At 36.1% G+C, this 21464-nt stretch overlaps 1 protein-coding gene across 1 annotated transcript; it reads right to left on the bottom strand.

Moving 5' to 3' along the window:
• Positions 1-1551: 1551 nt before the first annotated feature.
• Positions 1552-3730, bottom strand: LOC136811294 (uncharacterized). Its single transcript, XM_067067911.1, has 2 exons — positions 2518-3730; positions 1552-2286 (listed from the first exon to the last, which is right to left on the bottom strand). Exons 1-2 carry the CDS (start codon positions 3728-3730, stop codon positions 1643-1645), a joined length of 1857 nt encoding a protein of 618 aa, XP_066924012.1. The 3' UTR covers positions 1552-1642.
• Between the last annotated feature and the right edge of the window lie 17734 nt (positions 3731-21464).

Genomic DNA, 21464 nt, shown 5'->3' with positions numbered 1-21464 from the left:
TAAATAAGCATGGATAAGTAACCTTTAAAAATTCATTTTGAAAAAAATTATTTTTTCAAAAATAAATGAGCTATGTAAAACAGCCACATACAGCTATATTTAGCGGTCCCACAAGCTGTGGAAAAACACAAAAAGTTCTCGATCTAATCGAAAAAGAATATCAGCATCATAGACCAGCGTCCGAGTTTCAGAAAAGGCCTTAAAACAGGTTTTCGTAGGGCACCCCTTAGATCAGGGCAAATTTTTGATATTTTGTCAATTTCGCCTTATAGAAGTCATAAAAAAAATTTGCCTCTGAAAAACCCTGCAGTTTTCGAGTAATTCGATGTTTAAAATCACATTTTACTCGATTTTACTCGATTACTGGTAGCAATCGAGTTTTGCTTATACGAAGGGTTTACTCAATGGAAAAAGAATAAAAATTGCCAGGATGGATAATAACATTGTAAAGATCATTTCTATAATCATCAAAAGTCTCTGGAGAAACTCTACTGCTGACGTCAGCAATTTTCCACCAAGGAAGTGAGCTTAAATTAGGATAAAAATCGCTAATCGATAACAATCGAATCTTACTTATACGAATAGTTTTCATCGTGGAAAAATAAAAAAAATTGGCTAGATGGGTAATAATATTATGAAGATCATTTCTAGAACCCTTTCAAATCGTACTGCTGACGTCAGCACTTTTCTCAACTGTCTCAACTTCAGTTGAGCTAGAACCTGAGAATGTCTGTGTGTGTGTGTCTGTCTGTTAGTATGTCCCAAAACTTTGGGGCAGCCTGGAGACTTTAAAAATTTTCGGATTTGGCTGAAATTTGGTACACTTGTTCTTTGGGTGAATATCTGGGGGATATTTTTTCATTTTTCAAAAAATTTGATTTTTGGGGCCTGGGCACGAGTTTTTCCCCAAAACGAGGCTAAAACTTTAGGGCAGCCTGGAGACTTTAAAAATTTTCGGATTTGGCTGAAATTTGGTACACTTGTTCTTTGGGTGAATATCTGGGGGAGTTTTTTTGATTTTTCAAAAAATTTGATTTTTGGGGCCTGGGCACGAGTTTTTCCCCAAAACGAGGCTTAAACTTTAGGGCAGCCCACAGGGTTCAAAAATGGTCGGATTTGGCTGAAATTTGGCACACTTATTGTCCATTGAGTGAATATTTGGGGGTCAACAATTGGGCCTATGAATAATTTGAAGCCACTGAAGTTGAGCCCAGTGCGTTGCGCACGTTCGACTATTTGTTAAAAGGGGAGCACAGAATAAAAGATCAATCTTTTGATGTATAATATGCGTAGTATGAGATTTTGCAGAAATGATACTCAGTGGCTATACACAAGGTTCATTAATGTTCATAAAGTAATGCCGTCTGGATACTATACTAAAAAGTCAAATATCGTATGTCATAAAATCAATGATGACGTCATAAGAACTACAACCGTAAAAAACAAATTAAGAGATAGGTTCGGCTGAATATCTAGGAAAACTAAGGTTTTATAAAAAAGGAACATAGTATATAACAAAACGAAGCCTAAAAGTTCCCCAAGGTATGGAAATAACTCATTATCTACATCATTTGAAAGGGGGGCAAATTAAACGAAAAAGCTGGGTAAAAAGATAATATAGTTGAAAAATCGAAATGTCAAATCAAAGTTCTTCCTCAATGTCACTCTCTTCAGAGTCAGAGTCAGCAAAGGTGATCTCTCTGTCGCTAACATCTGATTCCTGATCGGATGCATCACCATCTTTCTTATCTTGACAATCTATGCAACCACACAAATCTGTGCACTTTAAGAGTGCTTTTACACACGAACAACGATTATTCTTGCAGCCTGTAGTGCACTTACACTTGATGAAATTCAAAACACTATCAGGTGCAATTGGTTTGTCCATCCAATTGATAACAATGTTCCCGTCATTTCTTAACCAACCATGTTCAGTAAAACTTGGTAGATAAAGGAAAGCGATGTTGGCGTGCTTCCAAATGAAGGCTTGAAAATTTGCTCGTAATGAATGTAGGAAAAGAACATCGCTGGTTGGCGGTAAAAACTCCTCCTCGAACTTCCCACTTTTGAATAAAACGTAACGCAAATCATTCACCGATGCCATTGACTCTTTTCCGTATAAGGAGCAAACAAATTTTTGAATGGATGCAAAAAGGTCGTCCGATACTGTGAGTGTTTCGCCAAGCTTGGAAAACACTTTGGTAAGATGATCGCTTCCTTCTTTGATGGCACATGAAAGTGCTTTCTTCTTACCTTTGCCGTGAAAAGAACTAACCGAATCGCATCCTGAAAAAAAAAGAGAAAAGCATTTAAGAATGAATAAGTTCATTACTCTAGTAATAGTTCATAAAAAAATTGATCATGAAGGTCGAGCATGAGTTTCATACTCAAGCTCTACCTTTTTGTCTATTTTTTGGAACTTTAAATCCCAGGTGAAAATGAATGAATTTGGAATTTTACTTTGCTTTTACTCTTCCTTAAGAAAACAGACAGCTGCAGAAAAACAATGTTTCTTACCAGTAAATGCATGAAAGCCAATCAAACTTTTGCAAATCAGTTCTCCCCAATGATCTCTCACTTTGCTCAAATCAATAATCCGTTGACTGTTAGATGTGCCAGTAGCAAAGAACAAATTAGTCGACACTGACTGGAAAGAAGCGTGGATGGCTATGATAAAAACATCAGTATCAGGACTTCTGATCACAATGTTTGATGCTGACGATTTGGCGTGGTGATAGTGAAGGAGCATTCTGCTATCTGCTTCTTCGTGGTCTGATGACAGTTCATTGACCTGCTGGACGTCGAGCTTTTCTATTCCAGGTACCATAGAAAAGCATTTTGAACCATCTGTAATTAGAACTGTTTTTGATTTGAATGCAGTTGGATAGAAGGTGGACCAATGTTTCCGAAGAAAGGACAGGAGCTCCTCCTTGTTCTCGCCACGTGAAAGGAACTTTTTCCATTGCCTTGGAACTGGTTGGGTTGAATTGATGATTTTGTAAAGCTGAGAGCCACTTGATGCACGCTTTGCACGTTCCAACCCTTTGATGCTCTCTTTGGGATACCGGTCACCAACGAAGTCAATACGGTTAGCAGTAAATGTAGTTGATAACGACATCAATGTTTTGAAGATGCTTCTTGAAAGCTCTCCAAAGGTTTTCGGAGTAGATCTTATGGATTGAACGATAGCCATGGCATCTAAGATCAATGTTGAGCCTGCTGGAACACTTGTCACCAAAGCTTGTTCTCCGACTGGTTTTTCTAGGGATTCCAACAGCTTACTTTTGACGGTTTTCATGATGTTACCATCAATTGTAGCAAGGGGCATAGGGAAAGGTCGGAGGGAGTGTTGAAGAACATCTTTCATGTCCACGTTTCGAGATTGAGCTAAGAGCAAAAGCTTAGCGAATAGATTCTTGGTGTCCTTCAATGCTATGATTTCTCCGTTTTTTGATTTTGCTTCGGAAGATCCATCACGTGTGAAGAATTTGACCCCGGAGTTTTCAATCTTACTATGGATGTCTGGAGTCGCTGCTAAGATATTGTTATTGATAAAATCTTTAGCTCTCTTTTCACCAGTTTTCTTCATTTCCTTCATGTGAGAGGCCAAGGAAGACGATGCAACCCCCCCGTTGGCGATATGAATGAGTTCGTTACCAAATGTGAAAGGATCCACTTTGTTTTCCATCGTTGCCATTAAAGATAAGACAGCGTGTTCGTCCTTGCCCATTCTTGGCTTGTCAAGATCTTTCCGCTTTCTGAATAAATGACATTGAAGATTATCATTAGACCTATATCCAAACCTTACTTTGAAGTTGGCTGAGTTTTAGAAGTTTAATTAAACCTTTCAAAGTGAACTATAACAAGAACCTTCTTAGTAATCATACTTTGGATAGAACAGTGATTGCTTGGTAGAACAATCGAGGAACTTCTAAAATATTTGTAATTGATATACCCCAAAATAGGTTTTTTAAAAAAAAATAGTGCCATTATTACCTTTTATGAACTTCGCGTCCAGCAAATGATTCTGCAGCTTCTTTTATCCATGCTCTGTCTGCTTGAGATGAAATCCAACGGGCAACGGCTCCAGGCTTCTTGGTTATCCCCACAATACCACCTTTGATTTTTGAGCTCCTATTAAAGGTTTGTTCTATTGTCTGATCGCATGCAACATTGGCAAATCCATATTCATTTTGACGTTTGACAGTCCAATTGCTAGCAATTTCTTTGTAAATACCTAGGATGATAAATACCATTGTGAAGTCAGTTTTGAAGGAGTCTGGGTCTGAAGAGAGCTTGCCCAGCTAGAGACGAAATGAAAACAAAATCCTTAAAGATAATTAGCGACAATAATCTCTGTCCATTAAAATTGTATTTGATATAGTTTTTATATGATGGTTGTTATTAACAGTAATCAGTAATCTACAAAAATTTAAAGAATTTTAAAGACTTACTGTTATGGGTTTTTTCCAAGCAATGCATTTCTACCCAATAACAAGAGCCATATCGAGCGTAGTTTGGATGATTTGTAACGAAAAACCAAGGCAGCATAGATTTGACTGCTGACAGATGCAAATCCCAGTTGCTGGTTCTGGTGGTTCTCACATGTAGAAGTAAAATCTCGACCATATCAATATAATTGCTCCAAAATGCAAATAGTTCTGATTCTTCATTTTTCTTTGTTACAAACTGTTCATACCTACAAAGGAAAAGTTGGAAGGAAAGTTTAGCAAATTAGACACAGTTTTCCAATCACGTTTACTTTCAAAGCAGCAATTTAAAAAGATATTCACTAGAAGTTTCACACCTCACAAATCTTGATCATATTAATAAGACATTGTAGCATTTGTTCATGTTTAATAAGATACCCTTTGAGCGAATTCGCGAGGTTCTAAAACAGAGCAAAGTTATAATTTACCTGTTAGTGATATTTGTCAATTCTTCAGACCCAAGGTAGATGTCATAGTCTTCGTCTTCCACGTAGCATGATACTGACTTGATAACGTCTACAACAATTTGTTCTTCTTCAAAACTCATACTGGAAAGGTATGCTCGAAACCGTAATCTATGCAGTGCTTCATACATAGCTTTATGGGCTCTCATTGCACGATTGTACTTTCTACCATTCATCACTCCCTTAATAGCTCCCTCTGCAACAACATCTGATTCGATGAAAACGTCCTTAAAATGAAAAGTAATACAATTACATTTACTTATTTAATGTCATCTTATCTGACCCTCAAAGGGAAAGGGTGGTCCCCTATGTAAAGGTTACATCAAAAACCCTAAAGTGCATCAAGCTACAATTTTATAAACATTTTGGACATCATCATAAAAGTGCAAGACATAAAAGTTAAATAAACCATCAATCGTACCTGCAGTCCAGCATATCGATAGATCTTTGCGATTGAAGAAAGATAAGACATGATCATATGGAAATCACCTAGCCTGGCAACGATTTTCTTTTGGTAAATTTCATTTTTCCATCTAATGAGTTGAATTTTTGCATAGACAGCTTCATCAAACACCATGACAACAGATTCCAATTCCAGATGGTTTGCAATGTCAACACCATTCTGTAGTATAGCATTGATGGTGGAGTTTTCTGTTACTGGTGCATTGATGGCTGGCAAATAAGTGATTGATGAAACTGGTTCACTCTTATTATCACTGAAGTTGCAGGTAAAGTGAATAGTGGTAGAAGCATTTAACAAGAAACCGTTAGTATGGTTCTCCTATCTGTCCGTTTGGCCTCCAGGCTAAAGGGATTTTGCCCAAGTTAGTTGGGTACTGCACACTCTGCATAGGTTGGCTTCTTGCAGTGTTTTATTTTTGCCTCATGGGGTGGTTGACCTCTTTAGACAGTATTTACTGTCATTCTCCCTATGATGTATCCAGTGGCGCGGAGCATTAGAAACATTTAGCTATCGAAAGAAATACCATGAATAACTCTTTAAACAGCACCAGGGTTAAAGCCCCTGCTTTCTCAGTTTCAAACTTAAACCTTGTTTCCCGCGAAACCAATGAACCGTCTTCTCCAAACTCACCAGAGAGAGCTGACGGTGATAGGATTGAGTCTGTAACAAAACCTAAAACACAAAGACTACTAGTTTGCAAACATCCAGCCATTTTTAGCACTTTCAACGTGCGCTCTCTATCTCTTGTTAGTAGAAAACAAGAGCTTCTTTCGTGTTTTTCCAAATTCCAAATTGATGTGCTCAGTATTCAAGAGCATAGATTTCTACACAAAGACATTGAGTTCCTCCACTCAAATCTTGGTAAAAACAAGCTTGTAACCGCCTCAGCATGGAAAAATTCCCAGGGAACAACAATCGGGGGTATTGGTATGCTACTCTCTTCTAGAGCAGCAGAAAATCTTTTATCTCTCCGTAAAATTTCAAATCGAATTATTGTTGCCGAATTTAATAGCAACCCTAAAACAACCTTTGTAGCTTGTTACAGTCCAACTAATGTCTCTGAACAGGTTGATGTCGATAGTTTCTATTCCATTCTTTCTCAAACTATCCTTTCTATTCCTGCACATAACTTTCTTATATTAGCTGGCGACTTTAATGCCCAGTTAGGGAATGATAATGTAAAATTTTCATACCATAAATCGACAAATAGAAATGGTAATAAACTCTTTGATTTTATGTTACAACATCAGCTTGTTGCTACAAATACACTTTTTATGAAAAATACGAATAAGCTCTGGACTTTCCAACATCCCTCTGGAACTAAATCCCAAATAGACTATGTCCTTGTCCGAAATAAATGGAAAAACAGTGTCAGAAATGCTCAATCATATTTTTCTTTTTCTTCTGTTGGTTCAGACCACAGAGTCGTTTCTGCACACATTTGTCTAAGTTTGAGATCTTCTAAAAAGTGTAAACCCAACCCTCTGAAATCTATTGATTGGCAACAAGTTTATACAAGTTCTAATCTTCGCTCTATTTATGCGGTTGAAGTGAAAAATAGATTTGACCTCCTCTCTCGTCCCGATCACAATATTGAAGAGAAATACCAAACTTTGGTCGACGCAAATGAACATGTCTGTCTCTCTCTTTTGCCCAAAAAAGTTAAAACCAAAAGAACACATCTGTCTGAAAATGATCTTGTCATCGCAGCACGCAATGAATACGATAAAGTCAAAGCAAGGCACCTATCTCACGCAACCAGAAGAAGCTCAAAACGCCTTGCTGACGCCCAAAAATATTTAGATGAAGCTTATTTAACAGCTGAAGCATCTTTTATTCAAGGTAAAATTGACTCTATTTCACATCTTCATTTTTCCAATCAACACTCAGCTGCTTGGAAGACAATCAATGAACTGTCAGGGCGCAAGGATCATCCATCGATCCAGCTCAAAGGAGGATCTCCAGAGAAAAGAAAAGAGCATTGGCTTGCTCATTTTAAGTCACTGCTTGGAAATCCCCCACTTCTCGGACCTGACCAACTTCCTCTGAACCAAGTTTTTGATCTCTTACACATTTCAACAGAGTCTTTTACTAAAGATGAACTTAAAATAGCTTTAAAATCTTTTTCTATCAATAAATCTTCCGGTCTAGACAATATACCCACAGTTTTATGGAAAGACCCTATTTTTCTTGACCTCCTTCTAGAGTTTTGTAACCATACATTTAACGATTTTGTGCCACCTTCTGCATGGTTAACAGGGGGTATTATTCCAGTTCCCAAAAAAGGTGATCTGACCTTAGCCTCAAACTACAGAGGTATCACCTTGATGCCAATTGCCGCAAAAATTTATAACAAACTTTTATTTAACCGTATTGTTCCTATTCTTGACCCCCTCCTTAGGAGAAACCAAAACGGTTTCCGGAAGGGCAGGAGCACACTCTCTCAAATTTTATCTATCAGACGAATTCTGGAAGAAATGAGGAAACTCAATAAAGATGCTTTTATATGTTTTGTTGATTTCAAAAAGGCCTTCGACTCGATCAGTCGAGAAAAAATGTTTCAAATTCTAGGTCTCTATGGTATCCCTGAGAAAATTATAAATGCTATTCAAGCATTGTATACTTCTTCCAAAGCAAAGGTTGTATCACCTGATGGGGATACAGATATTTTTAATATTCAAGCAGGAGTTCTTCAAGGAGACACTCTTGCTCCTTTTCTTTTTATAGTTGTTTTGGATTATGTTTTAAGAATTTCTGTTGATACTTTTAACAAAAAGGGAATTCAAATTAAAACGCCCCAGGGCACACGCGATCCTGGCTTGTTTGTGACTGATCTGGATTTTGCTGATGACCTCGCACTTGTTGCAGAAAGTATTCAAAATCTCGAAATTCTACTCCATTCTTTAGAAACTGCAGCAAGTCAGGTCGGTCTTTACTGTAACGAGAAAAAAACAGAATATCTTTGCTCCTCTGAAAACTTTCTCCCTTTATTTTCTTTGAAAGGTGTTGACATTAAAAAAGTAATCGATTTCAACTACTTAGGCTCTCTTATCAACAGTTCTAATAGCGACTTTAAAACCAGGAAAGCACTTGCGTGGAAAGCTTGTAACAAGCTCAACAAAATCTGGCAATGTGATCTTGACAATAACCTCAAGCTGAAAATTTTCAAGTGTCTTGTGGAGCCCATTCTTCTTTATGGTTCTGAAACCTGGACCATGACAAAATCTATGGAGAAAAGTCTTGATGGGTGTTATACCAATCTCCTAAAAAGGGTTCAAAATCTTGATTGGAGAGATCATCCCAACCTCGCCCAAATCTACCAAGGTCTTCCTAGAATCTCTTCTGTTCTTTTTTCCAGGCGGTTAACTTTCTCCGGCCATTGTTTCAGAGCAAAATCTGAAATCATTTCAGATATCTTATTGTGGTGCCCTACTGGTCCTAGACGCTCAAGGAAGCGAACTTTCCTCGACAATTTGAGGCGGGAAACAGGGCTCGAGTTAGAAGAACTGAAAACAGTTATGTCAGACCGTGAGCTGTGGAGAGAGAGATACTCGGTATTTCCGACCTAACGGTCGAAGGATGATGATGATGATCACTGAAGTTGGCTCTCATTGTTTTGAAACCAGTCCAACCAGGAAGTAGCTCCTCGACTGGCTCAGCTACAAATTTAACCAAATTGAAAGCAAGATCAATGTTCCTGAATTTTTCCTGAATAGGACACTTTTCAAAATCCAATGAAATGAGGTCAGCATGATCTGATAAAGAAGGCGATTCCTTTTTTCCAAGATAAAAATCAGGCAGATTTTCAGTTGTGGCATCAAAAGATCTAAGACGCTTGCTGACTTGTGCTATGGGTTGTGTGACATTATAAGTGTTGATTTCCTTCTGGATACATATACCATGTGCTACATGTGTGGTACCTAAAAAAGAACAAACAGCTATCAACCTACTATCCAGGAGCAAAGAGACTCACTTTGTTGGTAGAATACAACAGACATACATCGTCTTCTTGAAATTCAGGAACAGGTACACATTTTTTTATAAGAATAACTTCTATAAGAATATCAGGGTGAGATTTCGGAGTTAGAACAATAAGCCTATTGTTTAGAACAATAGAAAAATAAGAAAAAATAATTCTTATAAAAAAAGCGTGTACTTGAATAACGAAAAATCAGATTGCAAAATTTAATTTACACATAAATGTTGTCCCTTATTAATAAGTTCTTTAAGTTAGAATTTTAATGAAATCTGATCACTTAATTTAGAAAAAACTAGTTTACATTAAACTATAGACTTTGATGTTCACAAACAGTGCAAAATTTGAATGAAGTATGCATAAAATTGTTCAAATTTTAAATTACTTACCAGCCCCTGTCAAGGTTTCTTCTGGGAAATCAGCATTATCATATATCAACGTGGAAAATAACCGCTTGCGAACCCTCTCTGGTACTGGTGCTCCTGTGTTTGTGTTTACTGTAGCTAAGGCAGTTTCAAATCCTCTCAATGTGGAAGAAGAGCAACAATGGCCAAAGCCATTCAACAAGTCAACTGCCTGGGTTGAGCCTGAGATCTGTTTGATTGCAGTTGACAAAGCAAGTGATTTCAATGTTTGTTTACGTCCTTTAGAATGGGCATATATCAAATCATGTGCGATGGAATAGACTTTCAGAGCATTTTTCTCTGAATAGTTTAGATGCTTATCATCATCAGTGAAAAAGTTTTCTGAGTAACCAAGTAGAAGGGATAGAAAATTAAATAATGCCGCTGGTATCATTCCTTTGTACTCATCTAGGGTGAATGTATCAGTTTGTGGAGGCCAGCCTAACACACCAGGTGCTTCTTTTAAAACATTACGCATTTCTACGATAAAGTTGTGATAGGAAGACTTTTCGATCGCCAGACGTGGGCTGAGATTATCATCTTCCACATCATCATCTGAATCCAAATCTGAATCAAAATCGACATCAGAATTATCAATAGAGTTGTCATCAGATTCATGTTGTGAATCTTCATCTTGTGAGGACTGCGATGCTTGAGAATCATAGAATTCTTCTGCAAGTTCTTTGTCAGCTATAATACCGGTTGGATTATTTCCATCAAAAACAAGTTCACTGAGAGTTTGATCCTCTGGTTGATAAAAAATCAAATTTTGGAACCTTTTAACCAAGCGGGATTTCAATTTTTTTGACTGATAGTCTGGAATGTCAACTTGTTGCCGTTGTTTAACAATAAAGATGAATGTCTTCAATAAGGCAGTCAGGCGGTAAACACGATGCTGATCAATAATCTTTTTGCTAATTATTCGCTCACAAAAATAATCAAATGAAGTATCATAGTCTGGTATTTTGGTTGGATTACTGTTTGTAGAACTTGCAACTTTCTGTTTTGCATTCCTCGTACATTCAGTGTATTTTGCATGACACTTCCTATGATAGTGAACTTCTCTCGCAACAGCATCCTTCAAACCCAGTTTGACAATCATCGATTCATCTTTCTTCATAGATGCTGCCTCTTTTAATAATGCCCCATGCAGGCTTTCAGATTTCGTAAGGCCTTGATGTTTTCGTTTCGAATCAATTCTATCGGTATAAAAGTGATCAACTCTATCACAGATAACGCATATTTTGGGCAACACATCAGCATTTGTTCTTGAACAAGATGATACTTCATTTGTTTGTTCATTTGTTGGTTTGGGCTGTTGTTGCAGATTGAGTCTTGTCGATTTTCTTGGACGTAATTTCTCTTCCTCTTTTCTCTTCCTCTTTACAGAGTTACTAGCACGTTCAAGTTTAGAAGAGTTAGTAAAGTCTTGGTAACATTGCAAGTGGTACGATAAATTTTTAGACTGGTCAAACTGTGTTCCTAGACCTGCAATATGCTGGGCAACTTCGATAGCTTGATGTTTGTCCCCAGCCAAATCCAACCACTTTTGACGTTTAGAAATTACATTTTTGTATGTTTTTTCAGTAAATTTCTTTTTTGAACAGTTTTCTCGGTCTTTATTAACAAAGTGAATCAAACATTCCTCCATAATAATATCAAAGGAACACCAATATCAAAGTACAACTGTCTGTCTGTTCGCCATTTTACTAGATTTTTGTTTACTCGGTTTCGCTTTCGATTTTGCGACTTTTTGCAGAACGCTAATTTGCAGAACGCTTCAGAATACGGCAAAATACAGTCGAAAGTCTGTTCGTCTTTTTGTAACGCCGGATCAAAACAAAGAATGCGATAAAATCGACAATCGAGCTTAATCGAACCCAATCGAGAAAAATAGTGAACTTTGGGGCTAAATTACTAAAAAACTGCAGGGAATTTTAGAGGCAAATTTTGTCTGTGAGATCTACACACTTGAATGAACAAAATATCAAAAATTTGCCCTGATCTAAGGGGTGCCCTACGAAGTGAAAGAATTATCGAACACGGACGCTGGTCTATCACTTTGAAAACATCGTCATCCTCTGTCCGACAACCCGATGGAATCGAACTTATCTTGAAAGATCGTGGATATGGAAGGATAATTACGTTTTTGTGTTTGAACCAAAATCAAATCTTTTTGAGTTGATTGAAAAATTATCCAAGTTATTTGCAAACGAGGAAACACTGTTTATCGTAGATGATATGATAGCTGACGAAACGTTGGATAAAAAGCGTCAACCGTTGCTTGAACTGGCTATCTCAGGAAGACATAAAATGCATAGCCTCTGGCTTCTTACTCAAAGTTACACAGCAATCCCTAAAAATTTACGACGTCAAAAAAAGCAGCTTTTTGTCTGGTATCCTAGCGAAAAATCAGACATGAAAATGATGGATGAAGAAACAAATTTGATGAACTCCGAAGATTTGAATAAAGTCAAAGAGCAGCTCAAACGTGAAAAACATGCCTGTCTCTATGTCAAGCTAGAACATCCGAGAATGTTCAAAGTTCTCTCTTAAAATAAATGGATAAAGAAAACCAAGAAATACAAGTTGTAACTAAGAAAAAAAGTGAAGGTCGAGTTAAAGCTGGCAAACAACTTGCAGAATGGAATCGTAAGAACAAGGGAAACTTGCTTAAGAACAAGACTCAAGATAATCCAAGTGAAAAATCAAGTGATGAAAAAGCTCCAAGTTACCTATCAAGTAAACATTACTATTATAGCGGAGCAGGAATCGTTTTAGTCGCAGGAATAGCAATATTATATTTCTGGAACAATAAAACCATCCCTGAAAAAACTCCGCCTCCTATCCCACCGACAAAACCCAAAATTTCTGACGACGACGATTTTTTTAAGATGAATTAGTTCGTTAAATACCTTATAATAAACATGTCTTCTAAGATTGATAAAAAAGAAATCATGAAAAATTTAGGTGTCGGGGCAGTTATCGCTGGTTTAAAGATTGGAATTGATTATTTCAGCGGTAAAAAAGTGACTTTTCAGAGTTTTGGAGAAATGCTTGGTATTGCAGCAGCTGGAGATTTAATAAACGATCAAGTTAAGGATAAAAGCTGGTATCCCTTTAAGCCATGAAATACCGCTTAAATAAGAAACACAAAAACGTTTTTTTGAAAAAAAATTGAAAATATTTTTTTCAAATTTCAAAATGAATTTTTTGAGGATTCTTATTCTTGCTTATTTGAAATATAAGCACTTGAGCAAAAATTTACAAATGGTCAAAATGAACTAAGATAAATGGCAAGCATCGCAATAAATTTTTTTCTGTAATTTTTGTTAAGTAACAGAAACAAAAAGTTCAAAAATCTGGTCAAATAAATGGTAACGATCATAGGAACAGCTTTCGCTTTTGCGGGAGCCTCTGCAATGACAAATATAGTAACAAAATATATAACAGGAGATGATGGAGAACGAAAGCGTCACAATCTCGCTATGGAACAGTTTACTCGAGATCGTGAAGAATATTCACAGAGACGTCAAAAAAGGTTTGACTACATCAACAAAACGTTACGTCAACAGAAACATGCCGAGCAAACATTTTCTGACCTTGATAAAGCTGGAAAATTGTACTATGAAGTAACTGGAAATAGACTTTCACCTTTGAAAGAGCCCAAATTTAGCGACTATTATAATCCGTCTACAAAACAGAAAAATGGTGAGCTTGCCTTTGTCGCAATCGGAATGGGAACTATCGCTCTCGGTGTTTTAACTTACAAAGTCATTGGAAAGAGACAAAAATCATGAATAAAGAAAGCAGAAATATCTTAAATGACATGTGTCATATAAGATTTTAGACACTAGAGTCATAATTCGCTTAAGACACAAGTCTTTATTCGAAGCAGACAATTTGATTTACAATTTTGTTCCGCTAACACAGGAAATGTTTTTTGGTAGTTTAAAGCCTCTAATTTTCTTAACCTCTAAATCAAAAGCCTGAGCCGGAAATCTATCGTTAACAGGCGTCAAAATAGTGTTTTCATTTATTGGGTAAGACCCTAAAGATCGAGCCTTTTCTTCTGCGTTGTGCCCTTTCTGTAAAGATGAACCTTTACTTCCTATAAAGCAAAAACTACCCACTTCATTTTTCATCGGATATCTGGATAAACAGTTTCCCATTTTACTTCTTATGCTTTGACCCATTTCTTGCGTATGAAAATGGGTCAAAAAACTTTTTTGAAAAAAATATTTAAAATATTTTTTCAAAATTTAAAAACCAATTTTTCAGAGATACTTATCCTTGCTTTTTTTAAAAATAAGCATTTAAGCATTTTACCATTTTTGCACGCTTTCTGGAGGCAACTCGGTACCTTCAGGTATTAACATCAATTCCTCTCGTACAAAAGCTCTATCAGGCCCGTCTGCAAGATAATACAAAACGCGCTGACCAGGATTTTCTATAACTCGATCTAACCTAAACGTCTTTCTTGACCAATTATTATCAGTTGCACGCCTTTTAGTGTCGCTATTTTCCTCTCCAGGCTCGAGTAAATATCGATACAAACCATCAACAGGAGCAACATCTTCCGGTTCATACGGCTTTATTTTCAACTCTACATCCTCTAACTTGATAGCTTTGCTAGGTGTCATTTTAGTGCGTTTTAGCTTCCTGTTATTCAATTTTGTCACAAACTTCATCAAATTCTTCACCCAAATTTTCGAATCTTTCCCACTACGCAACTCTTGCGCGTCTTGAGGTTTAAACAACATCATAGCTAATAGCTTATTAAAATTCTCTACAAAAGCGGTAAAACTGTGATGATATTTTGTAACCACACTTTTCACAGGAACGTTGTTTTCTTTCATCAGCTTTAAAACTTCACCCTTAAATTCAGTTCCTGAGTCAACATGGAGTTCTTCCGGAAATTTTAAAGATCCTTTCCTATAAATGTCTTTAAACATTTCCGCGACTTCCTTCGCCTTTTTCGTGCGGTAAGGTCTACTCGCTGCATATCCTGAAGCGATGTCAATGACATTTAAAGCGTATTTATACGTATTTTGATATACCTTGTCATGAGGTAAATATAACAAGTCAGCCTGGTGAATTTTGTTTGGTTTTGTTACGTCAAAATGGGCATACTCTATCTTTTTAGGCCGAGATAAATGAATTTGCCAAAGAGCTTGACGTGCAAGCCAAAGTCTCACAATTTTTAAGGAAAGTCCAGACTCTTTTTTTAACATTTTTTCAGCTTTTCTACCTATCCATAAATTTCCTGTCTGATAGTAGATCTCACTTAGTTTCTTGTCAGTATTCATTTATTATAGGAGATTTTTTGTGTATTATGACACACACAAAAATTACCAGTTCTCAAAGTCTTCGATAGCCCATACTTTGTCGCGGTAATATTCAAATAACAACTTTTACAAGTTACCCCATCAAGCTGTATTATATGATCAAAATCCCACTCATCATGTGGATTAATTGTAAATCCAAAAAATCTATCTCAGCAATGATCACACGTGTAAATTTCATTATCAGCCATCATTTTTTTTATTCTCAATTTTATCCTCAACTAACATCACTTTTTCAGTTTTTACAAAACCTTCAACATGATTCGCTGTTTGCGCTGCAATTAGAACAGGCGTTAAATATGCACCAAACACCCTAAAAAGTGAAGCCCCTAAATCCGCCATACTTTCCTTTATAATCGGATCCTCATCAATATCTTTGCGAAGCTGATCTACATTGTTTATCTTTAAAAATCTAGAAACACTCTTCGAATACAAATTTATAGCGTGAGCAGAGACGGCTTTTCCTGTTTTCTCGGCCTTATGTTTTGTCTCATTTTGATGATACTTATTGTGCAAGTTTTCTATTACCAAGTCCGAAGCTTTTTGAATTCTTGGTATAGTCCACGGTGTCTTTCCAGTAAGTTTATTAGCTTTGCCTTGATTTATAAGTTGAATTAAAAAATCTCACTTATTATTAGAAACTGGGACCTCTTCAGAATTATCATTTTCAACACATAAAATTTCATCAATATCACTCATGATCTTTATTATATTGCGAAATCGATAAAAAATTACAAATATCACTAAATATAAGGGAAAAATTAAGCATAATTCTAATATCATTTTTATTTATTCGTTTAAAAAACAAAAAACTCTGATTTCAGAGAACCCGTAGGTTTTTATCTCGATGCCACACAACTCTAGGCTATCGCCAGGTTCACATTGCTGCGTTGACCCATTTTATACTTTCAGCCCAGCTTTCGAGAGTGCGGACTTACATCAGCCCCTTTTTCCCTTTGACTGGATCCAGTCATTTTTTTTGAGTTTTGATGTGAACTCTACACAATCTCCGACAGTTGAGTTTTGATGTGAACTCTTACACAATCTCCGTCTGTTTTTGAGTTTTTGATGTGAACTCTTACACAATTTCCCAAGCGTTGTCGATGGCGCCATCTTTCCGACACTTTGTCCGCTCATTTTTTGAGTTTTGAACTGACTCGACAGCTTTTTGAAATCTTGAACTTACTACGCATTAACGAAGCCACTTTTTGTGACAACTTTCAGAGGCCGTTTGGTTCGCTGATTACTACCTGGGGCGCAGTCATTTCGTGGGTGTAGGCCAGTCTACTAAGCGCCCCAGGGGTGGATTTTTATCGAGGTGAAGAGAGCCATACACCACTCTAGAATCTGATTTTTACCACCAAATTGCTCTATATTCGCTCAATTATTACATCAAAACAGTTTTGCTTTGTTTTTCGCTTGTGGTTTGTAAAAATGTCACATGGGTTTTTCCATCTTCCTACAATTTTTTTTCTCTCTCTATTCAATCAACTGTTGCTATGGTTCAGTAAACATTGTTGTTTTTTCGTTGCTATGGTTTGCTAAATATTTGAAGATGCTTTTTTTTTTGCAAAACTGAGCTGTTTGTTTTGCAAAAACTGTTCGACTCACTTTCGCTATAATTTCTTTGTTTATTTCTTGTTTTATTTTATGTTAACTATGGTCAAAACTTCTCGTTTCTGATCCTCATCAAAACACCAATCGTATGCACGATCAGGATGCCAAGCTTTAACTTCTAACTCATCTCTACATATTATACCGACTGAAGTTCCATAAGCCCACGTTTGATTCCCATCTTGTATTCTTTTATCATCGTCTGCGCTTAACGCTACTTTTCGCACAGACTGTGTATAAACTCGATGCTTTTCACTAACAAAACGCTGCTGTGTTCTATATTGAATTTTTCCTGTTTCATACACATTTTTATAGTCTTCAAATGAAATTCTTTTCTTCACTACACACTTTTTCGTACCTTTGCACTTTTTATCAACTCCTCCATCAAGCTTCTGATACGCATACATTTTTGGTCTAAGAGCTACAAATTCTGTCATGATTTTACCACCAAGTTCATCTTTCATTTTACCTAACACTTTCTTATTTTTTCCTACCTCAAGTGGCCGATATTTAGCGTTATTCTGATCATCAACTTTAAAATAATTGCTTGTGTCAAATCTATTTTCTACATCTCCAGCAATATCTCTATAAATATCTTCTGTCTTAACATGATAAACAAACGAATCTGTATCCATGTACATTAACTTTGCTGCTCTTTCATATTTTGGCTTAATCATAATGAAATTCATACATTACAATCTTACTCAAATCTAGAATCGCCGAACCAAGATATACTGGCTTATTCATAATGACCTTATTCCGCCTCATGTTCATGGCCACAAACCTTTCGGTAAGGGAGCGTCTCCAAATATTGTTTCATTTTTAAACGAAAATGAAACGAATGCTTCGTTTATGTTTCGTTTAGCTTTCGTTTCGACTTCGTTTCGACTTCGTTTCAGATAATGATGTCTGATTAACTTTAATTACTTAAAAAAACAAGATAATTGAACTGAAAAAAAGAGAATATTTTGAAACGAATGGTGAAACGAAATAATTTTTTTCTCTGAATTTCATATAATTTCCATGTCATCCAAAGCTTTTTAGAACTTTTAGCAATAGTCTGATTTTGTTACTGCAACAATAGATAGTTCTTACTTCCTCAAAATGCGTAATATTTTTTTCGATGTTTAAAGGGATTCAGTTTCTGAAGTTTCTTGCTTTCAAGCTTAACAAGTTTTCTAATATCTTTTGCCCTCGATTTAAGAATTCTTTTAAACCTGGTTCTGATAAAAAATAAAAATTATGATAGAAGGCTGCGAAAGGAGGATCAAGAAGATCATACTTTCCGACATAGCAACCCGAAACACTTTGCAAATTACTTGAATATAATTCATACGGGAATACCTTAGTTAATTACACCTGAGTTGGTAATTAATTACAAATTCGGTAACACCGTCAAGACCTGTTAAAATTGTTGCACTAATTATATCCCTGTTAAGATAGCCCCGAACAATAAGAAAAACATATTTCAGAAAAGTCTACATCATAAAATACGAAAGCAGACTTTAATTTGGATTTATCTTCAACCAAATCTTTCTGTTGAAAATAAAGTATTATGCTTTTGTGAAATTAAACATGAACTCTTTGTCCTATCCGTTTCACAAAATTTTAATTGAGAAATTTCTCTAAACGAAATGAAACGAAATAGAAAAAACTTAGAGATAATATTAGATAATTATCTCTAAATTAGAGCTAATTATGCATTTCGTTTGAGCTTCGTTTGAACTTCGTTTGAGCTTCGTTTTAATTCGTTTCATGAAACAATTTGAAACGAAAAAATTGAAACAATATTTGGAGACGCTCCCTAAAGCGCACAGTACTCTTATAATTTACCTTAGAAGCATACATTTTGCGCTTTCTTTCGCTATTAACTAACTTGATATTCTTATGTTCACGAACATTCTCCATTGTTTTACCAAACATGCTATTATTCATAAGCTTAAAAAAATCTTTCTCAAAATCATTTTTAGCTTGTCCGCGCATCTTTGTATTAAAGCTAATATATGGTTCCAGCCAGGCTTCTTGTTGAAATGAAATTGCTCTATATACCTTTTTTAATACTATTCCATGTTCCATAGCCTGTTTTAAAAAATCTATATGAACTACATATCGTTGCTTATCAAACAAATTACATGCCAATTTTTCAACTTTTCCAAATTTCATCTTCTCAGGTAAAAATGGAAGCTCATTATGTTGCTTGCTTAACTTCTTGGGATATTCAACATCCACTTCTAATACATATCCAATATCATCGTCATCACTTTTATGATTCAAAACATCTATGCTATCAGGATCTTCCACCCATTCAAAACCACCTGTTGGCAACTTTTTAGACATTGCCCAACCGTATAAATTATTCGCATCGACATACATCATATATGATGACTCTTCTCTTTCATTATACTGTTTTCTCATATATTTATTATTTGCTTGAGCATAATGCATCATCACTTGACATAGTCCTCCTCGAATACCTTTCTCAAACATCAACAGCATGTCTTTGTCAGTCAATAATTCAAGTTGAACTCCAGTAAGTTTCAAAGCTGCTATCCAAGCCAAACCTGGCGCAGAATAAAAATGAGCTGGATCTAACCCATATTTTTCTTGACATGTATCTCGAAAATTTTCAAAAACATCTGCTAATAACAAAACATCGCTCCATAAATAACAATCATGAAAATCCCCCAAATCTCTACATTCTAACGCATCATATACCTTCACAGCATGTTGATAATCTCTATCTGATATATCACTCAACACAGCGTGAAAAGGTCGAATATCCTGTAGTATTAAAATATGGATTTTTTTGCGTATGCATGAATATCCGTAAAAATATCCATTAATAAGTATCCGTTACAGTAGATACGTACGGATACTTAACCAATTAATATATTTACCTGAGTATACGCACGGATACTAGTATGTACTAGAATCTTTAGAATGTATATTGTTTTACATCGAGGATACTTATGTATACTTTATGAATATCCGTCAGAATACCTTGGATACAGTTTAAGAAGAATATCCAATTCACATTTACATGCATATTCGCGATAAAACCTTGCTTCGGGAGAATGTTGCTTCTGGAGAAAGTTGCCTCGGGAGAACCTTGCTTCGGGAGAATGTTGCTTCTGGAGAAAGTTGCCTCGGGAGAACCTTGCTTCGGGAGAACCTTGCTTCGGGAGAATGTTGCTTCTGGAGAAACTTGGCTCGGGAGAACCTTGCTTCGGGAGAATGTTGCTTCTGGAGAAAGTTGCCTCGAGAGAACATTTTTTCTGGAGAATATTGCTTTTGGAAAAATACTTCGGTGGAGAATGTTATTGTTAATGGAGAAAGTTGCATTGGGAGGTATTTGTTTCTGGAGGATATTTTGTCTTGAGAAAATTGCGCTATTCCATTTTTAAACCTTGATTTTCCAAGGGAATTTCATTTCTTTTTCAGATTAGCTTCATTAGCTGACATCAATAATTATTTACTAGCCGCGCCCCCTTTTCAAGAACTTTGACTTTCCAGAGGGGTCTGCCCCTGATTTCCAGGGATAATTTGTTATTCATAATTTCCAGGGGGTTAGTGAAAAAAGTTCGTCAATACCCCATGTAAAAATTTTTTTCGGAAGAGCCCTTGAAGTTGGCTCGAAAGAATGTTGTTGTTTACACGTTTTTTTTTTTATAAGGAACACGTTTATAAGGAACTCGAGGCTGAGAATGGTTCAAAAAATAAGGAATTGTTAAGGAACTGCTCAGGCTGAGAATAAGTGGATTTGAAAATAATGTACCTTATTGGGACTAATTTGACCAAATTTTGATCTTTCAAGGGGCAAAAAGTTCAAAATTTCCTATGTAATAAGGAACTCGATAAGGAACTTTGAGGCTGAAATTCTCTGGAAAAATTAGGAACTCCAGGCTCAGAGCAAAGTTAAGGTTCCTTATAAAAAAAAAAACGTGTATTGAGAATACTGCTTCTGGATAAAGAATTTTGCCTTGGGAGAATGTTGCATCGCGAGGACGTTGACTCGGGAGTATTTTGTTTCTAAAATCGAGACTGTTGTTTCTGGATAAAGTTGCTTCTAAAGGATGTTACTAGAGAAAAAATTCTATAATTTATCGCATATATTAATTCCGATAATTAATATCAAACGGAACTTTTAAAACCGCTTGTAATGTTTGAAGATTCGACAAACTTTCCCGTATTGCAGCACATCTTATTTTGTTGAAAATGCATCATAGGAAAAAGGGTGTAAGTAGCAAATAATTTGGTCTAGTGACTAAAACTTTCCGAAAAATTGTCAGCCGACTTTCAACGCCCCTGTAGAAATTTCATCCGACTTTTTAATCCTCTGTCTTAAAATATTTTGCCCGATTTTTCATACTCACCCAAAACCCGATATTTTAGCCCCATCTGCCTGATTTTTGTTAATCTCAAATTGAGTCTTTATATCGACGTTGTTTATAATAATCATCACTAATTGACAGCATGATCGACAGTATCAACAGTGTCTAATATTATAAGGCAAGTCCTTACTTTTTAAAAAGAATTTCGTGGATCGAAATTTCCTTGCTAAAAATAGCGCACATACAGAATCTATGTAGAACAAAACAAGCGTTTTTAGCCATTTGTTAAAAAGTCAAAATCGAAATTTTCTCTCGTCGGTGCAAAACCATGTTCGCGCACATCCTCCGATGGAAAGGAAAAGACTTTTTGGGTGAAT

This window comes from Clytia hemisphaerica, unplaced genomic scaffold, assembly GCF_902728285.1.
Source record: "Clytia hemisphaerica strain Z4C2 unplaced genomic scaffold, Clytia hemisphaerica genome assembly, whole genome shotgun sequence".
NCBI classification, from domain to species: Eukaryota; Metazoa; Cnidaria; class Hydrozoa; order Leptothecata; family Clytiidae; genus Clytia; species Clytia hemisphaerica.
Note: the sequence above shows the minus strand (reverse complement) of the source record. Positions and strands in the feature narration are given on the sequence as shown.

Excerpts from the sequence above, each read along its gene's own strand:
- LOC136811294 (XM_067067911.1), bottom strand. The coding sequence starts at position 3,730 with ATGGGCAAGGACGAACACGCTGTCTTATCTTTAATGGCAACGATGGAA. Across the intron at positions 2,287-2,517 it reads TGGCTTTCATGCATTTACTG|GATGCGATTCGGTTAGTTCT; the intron begins GTAAGAAACATT and ends TTTTTTTTTCAG.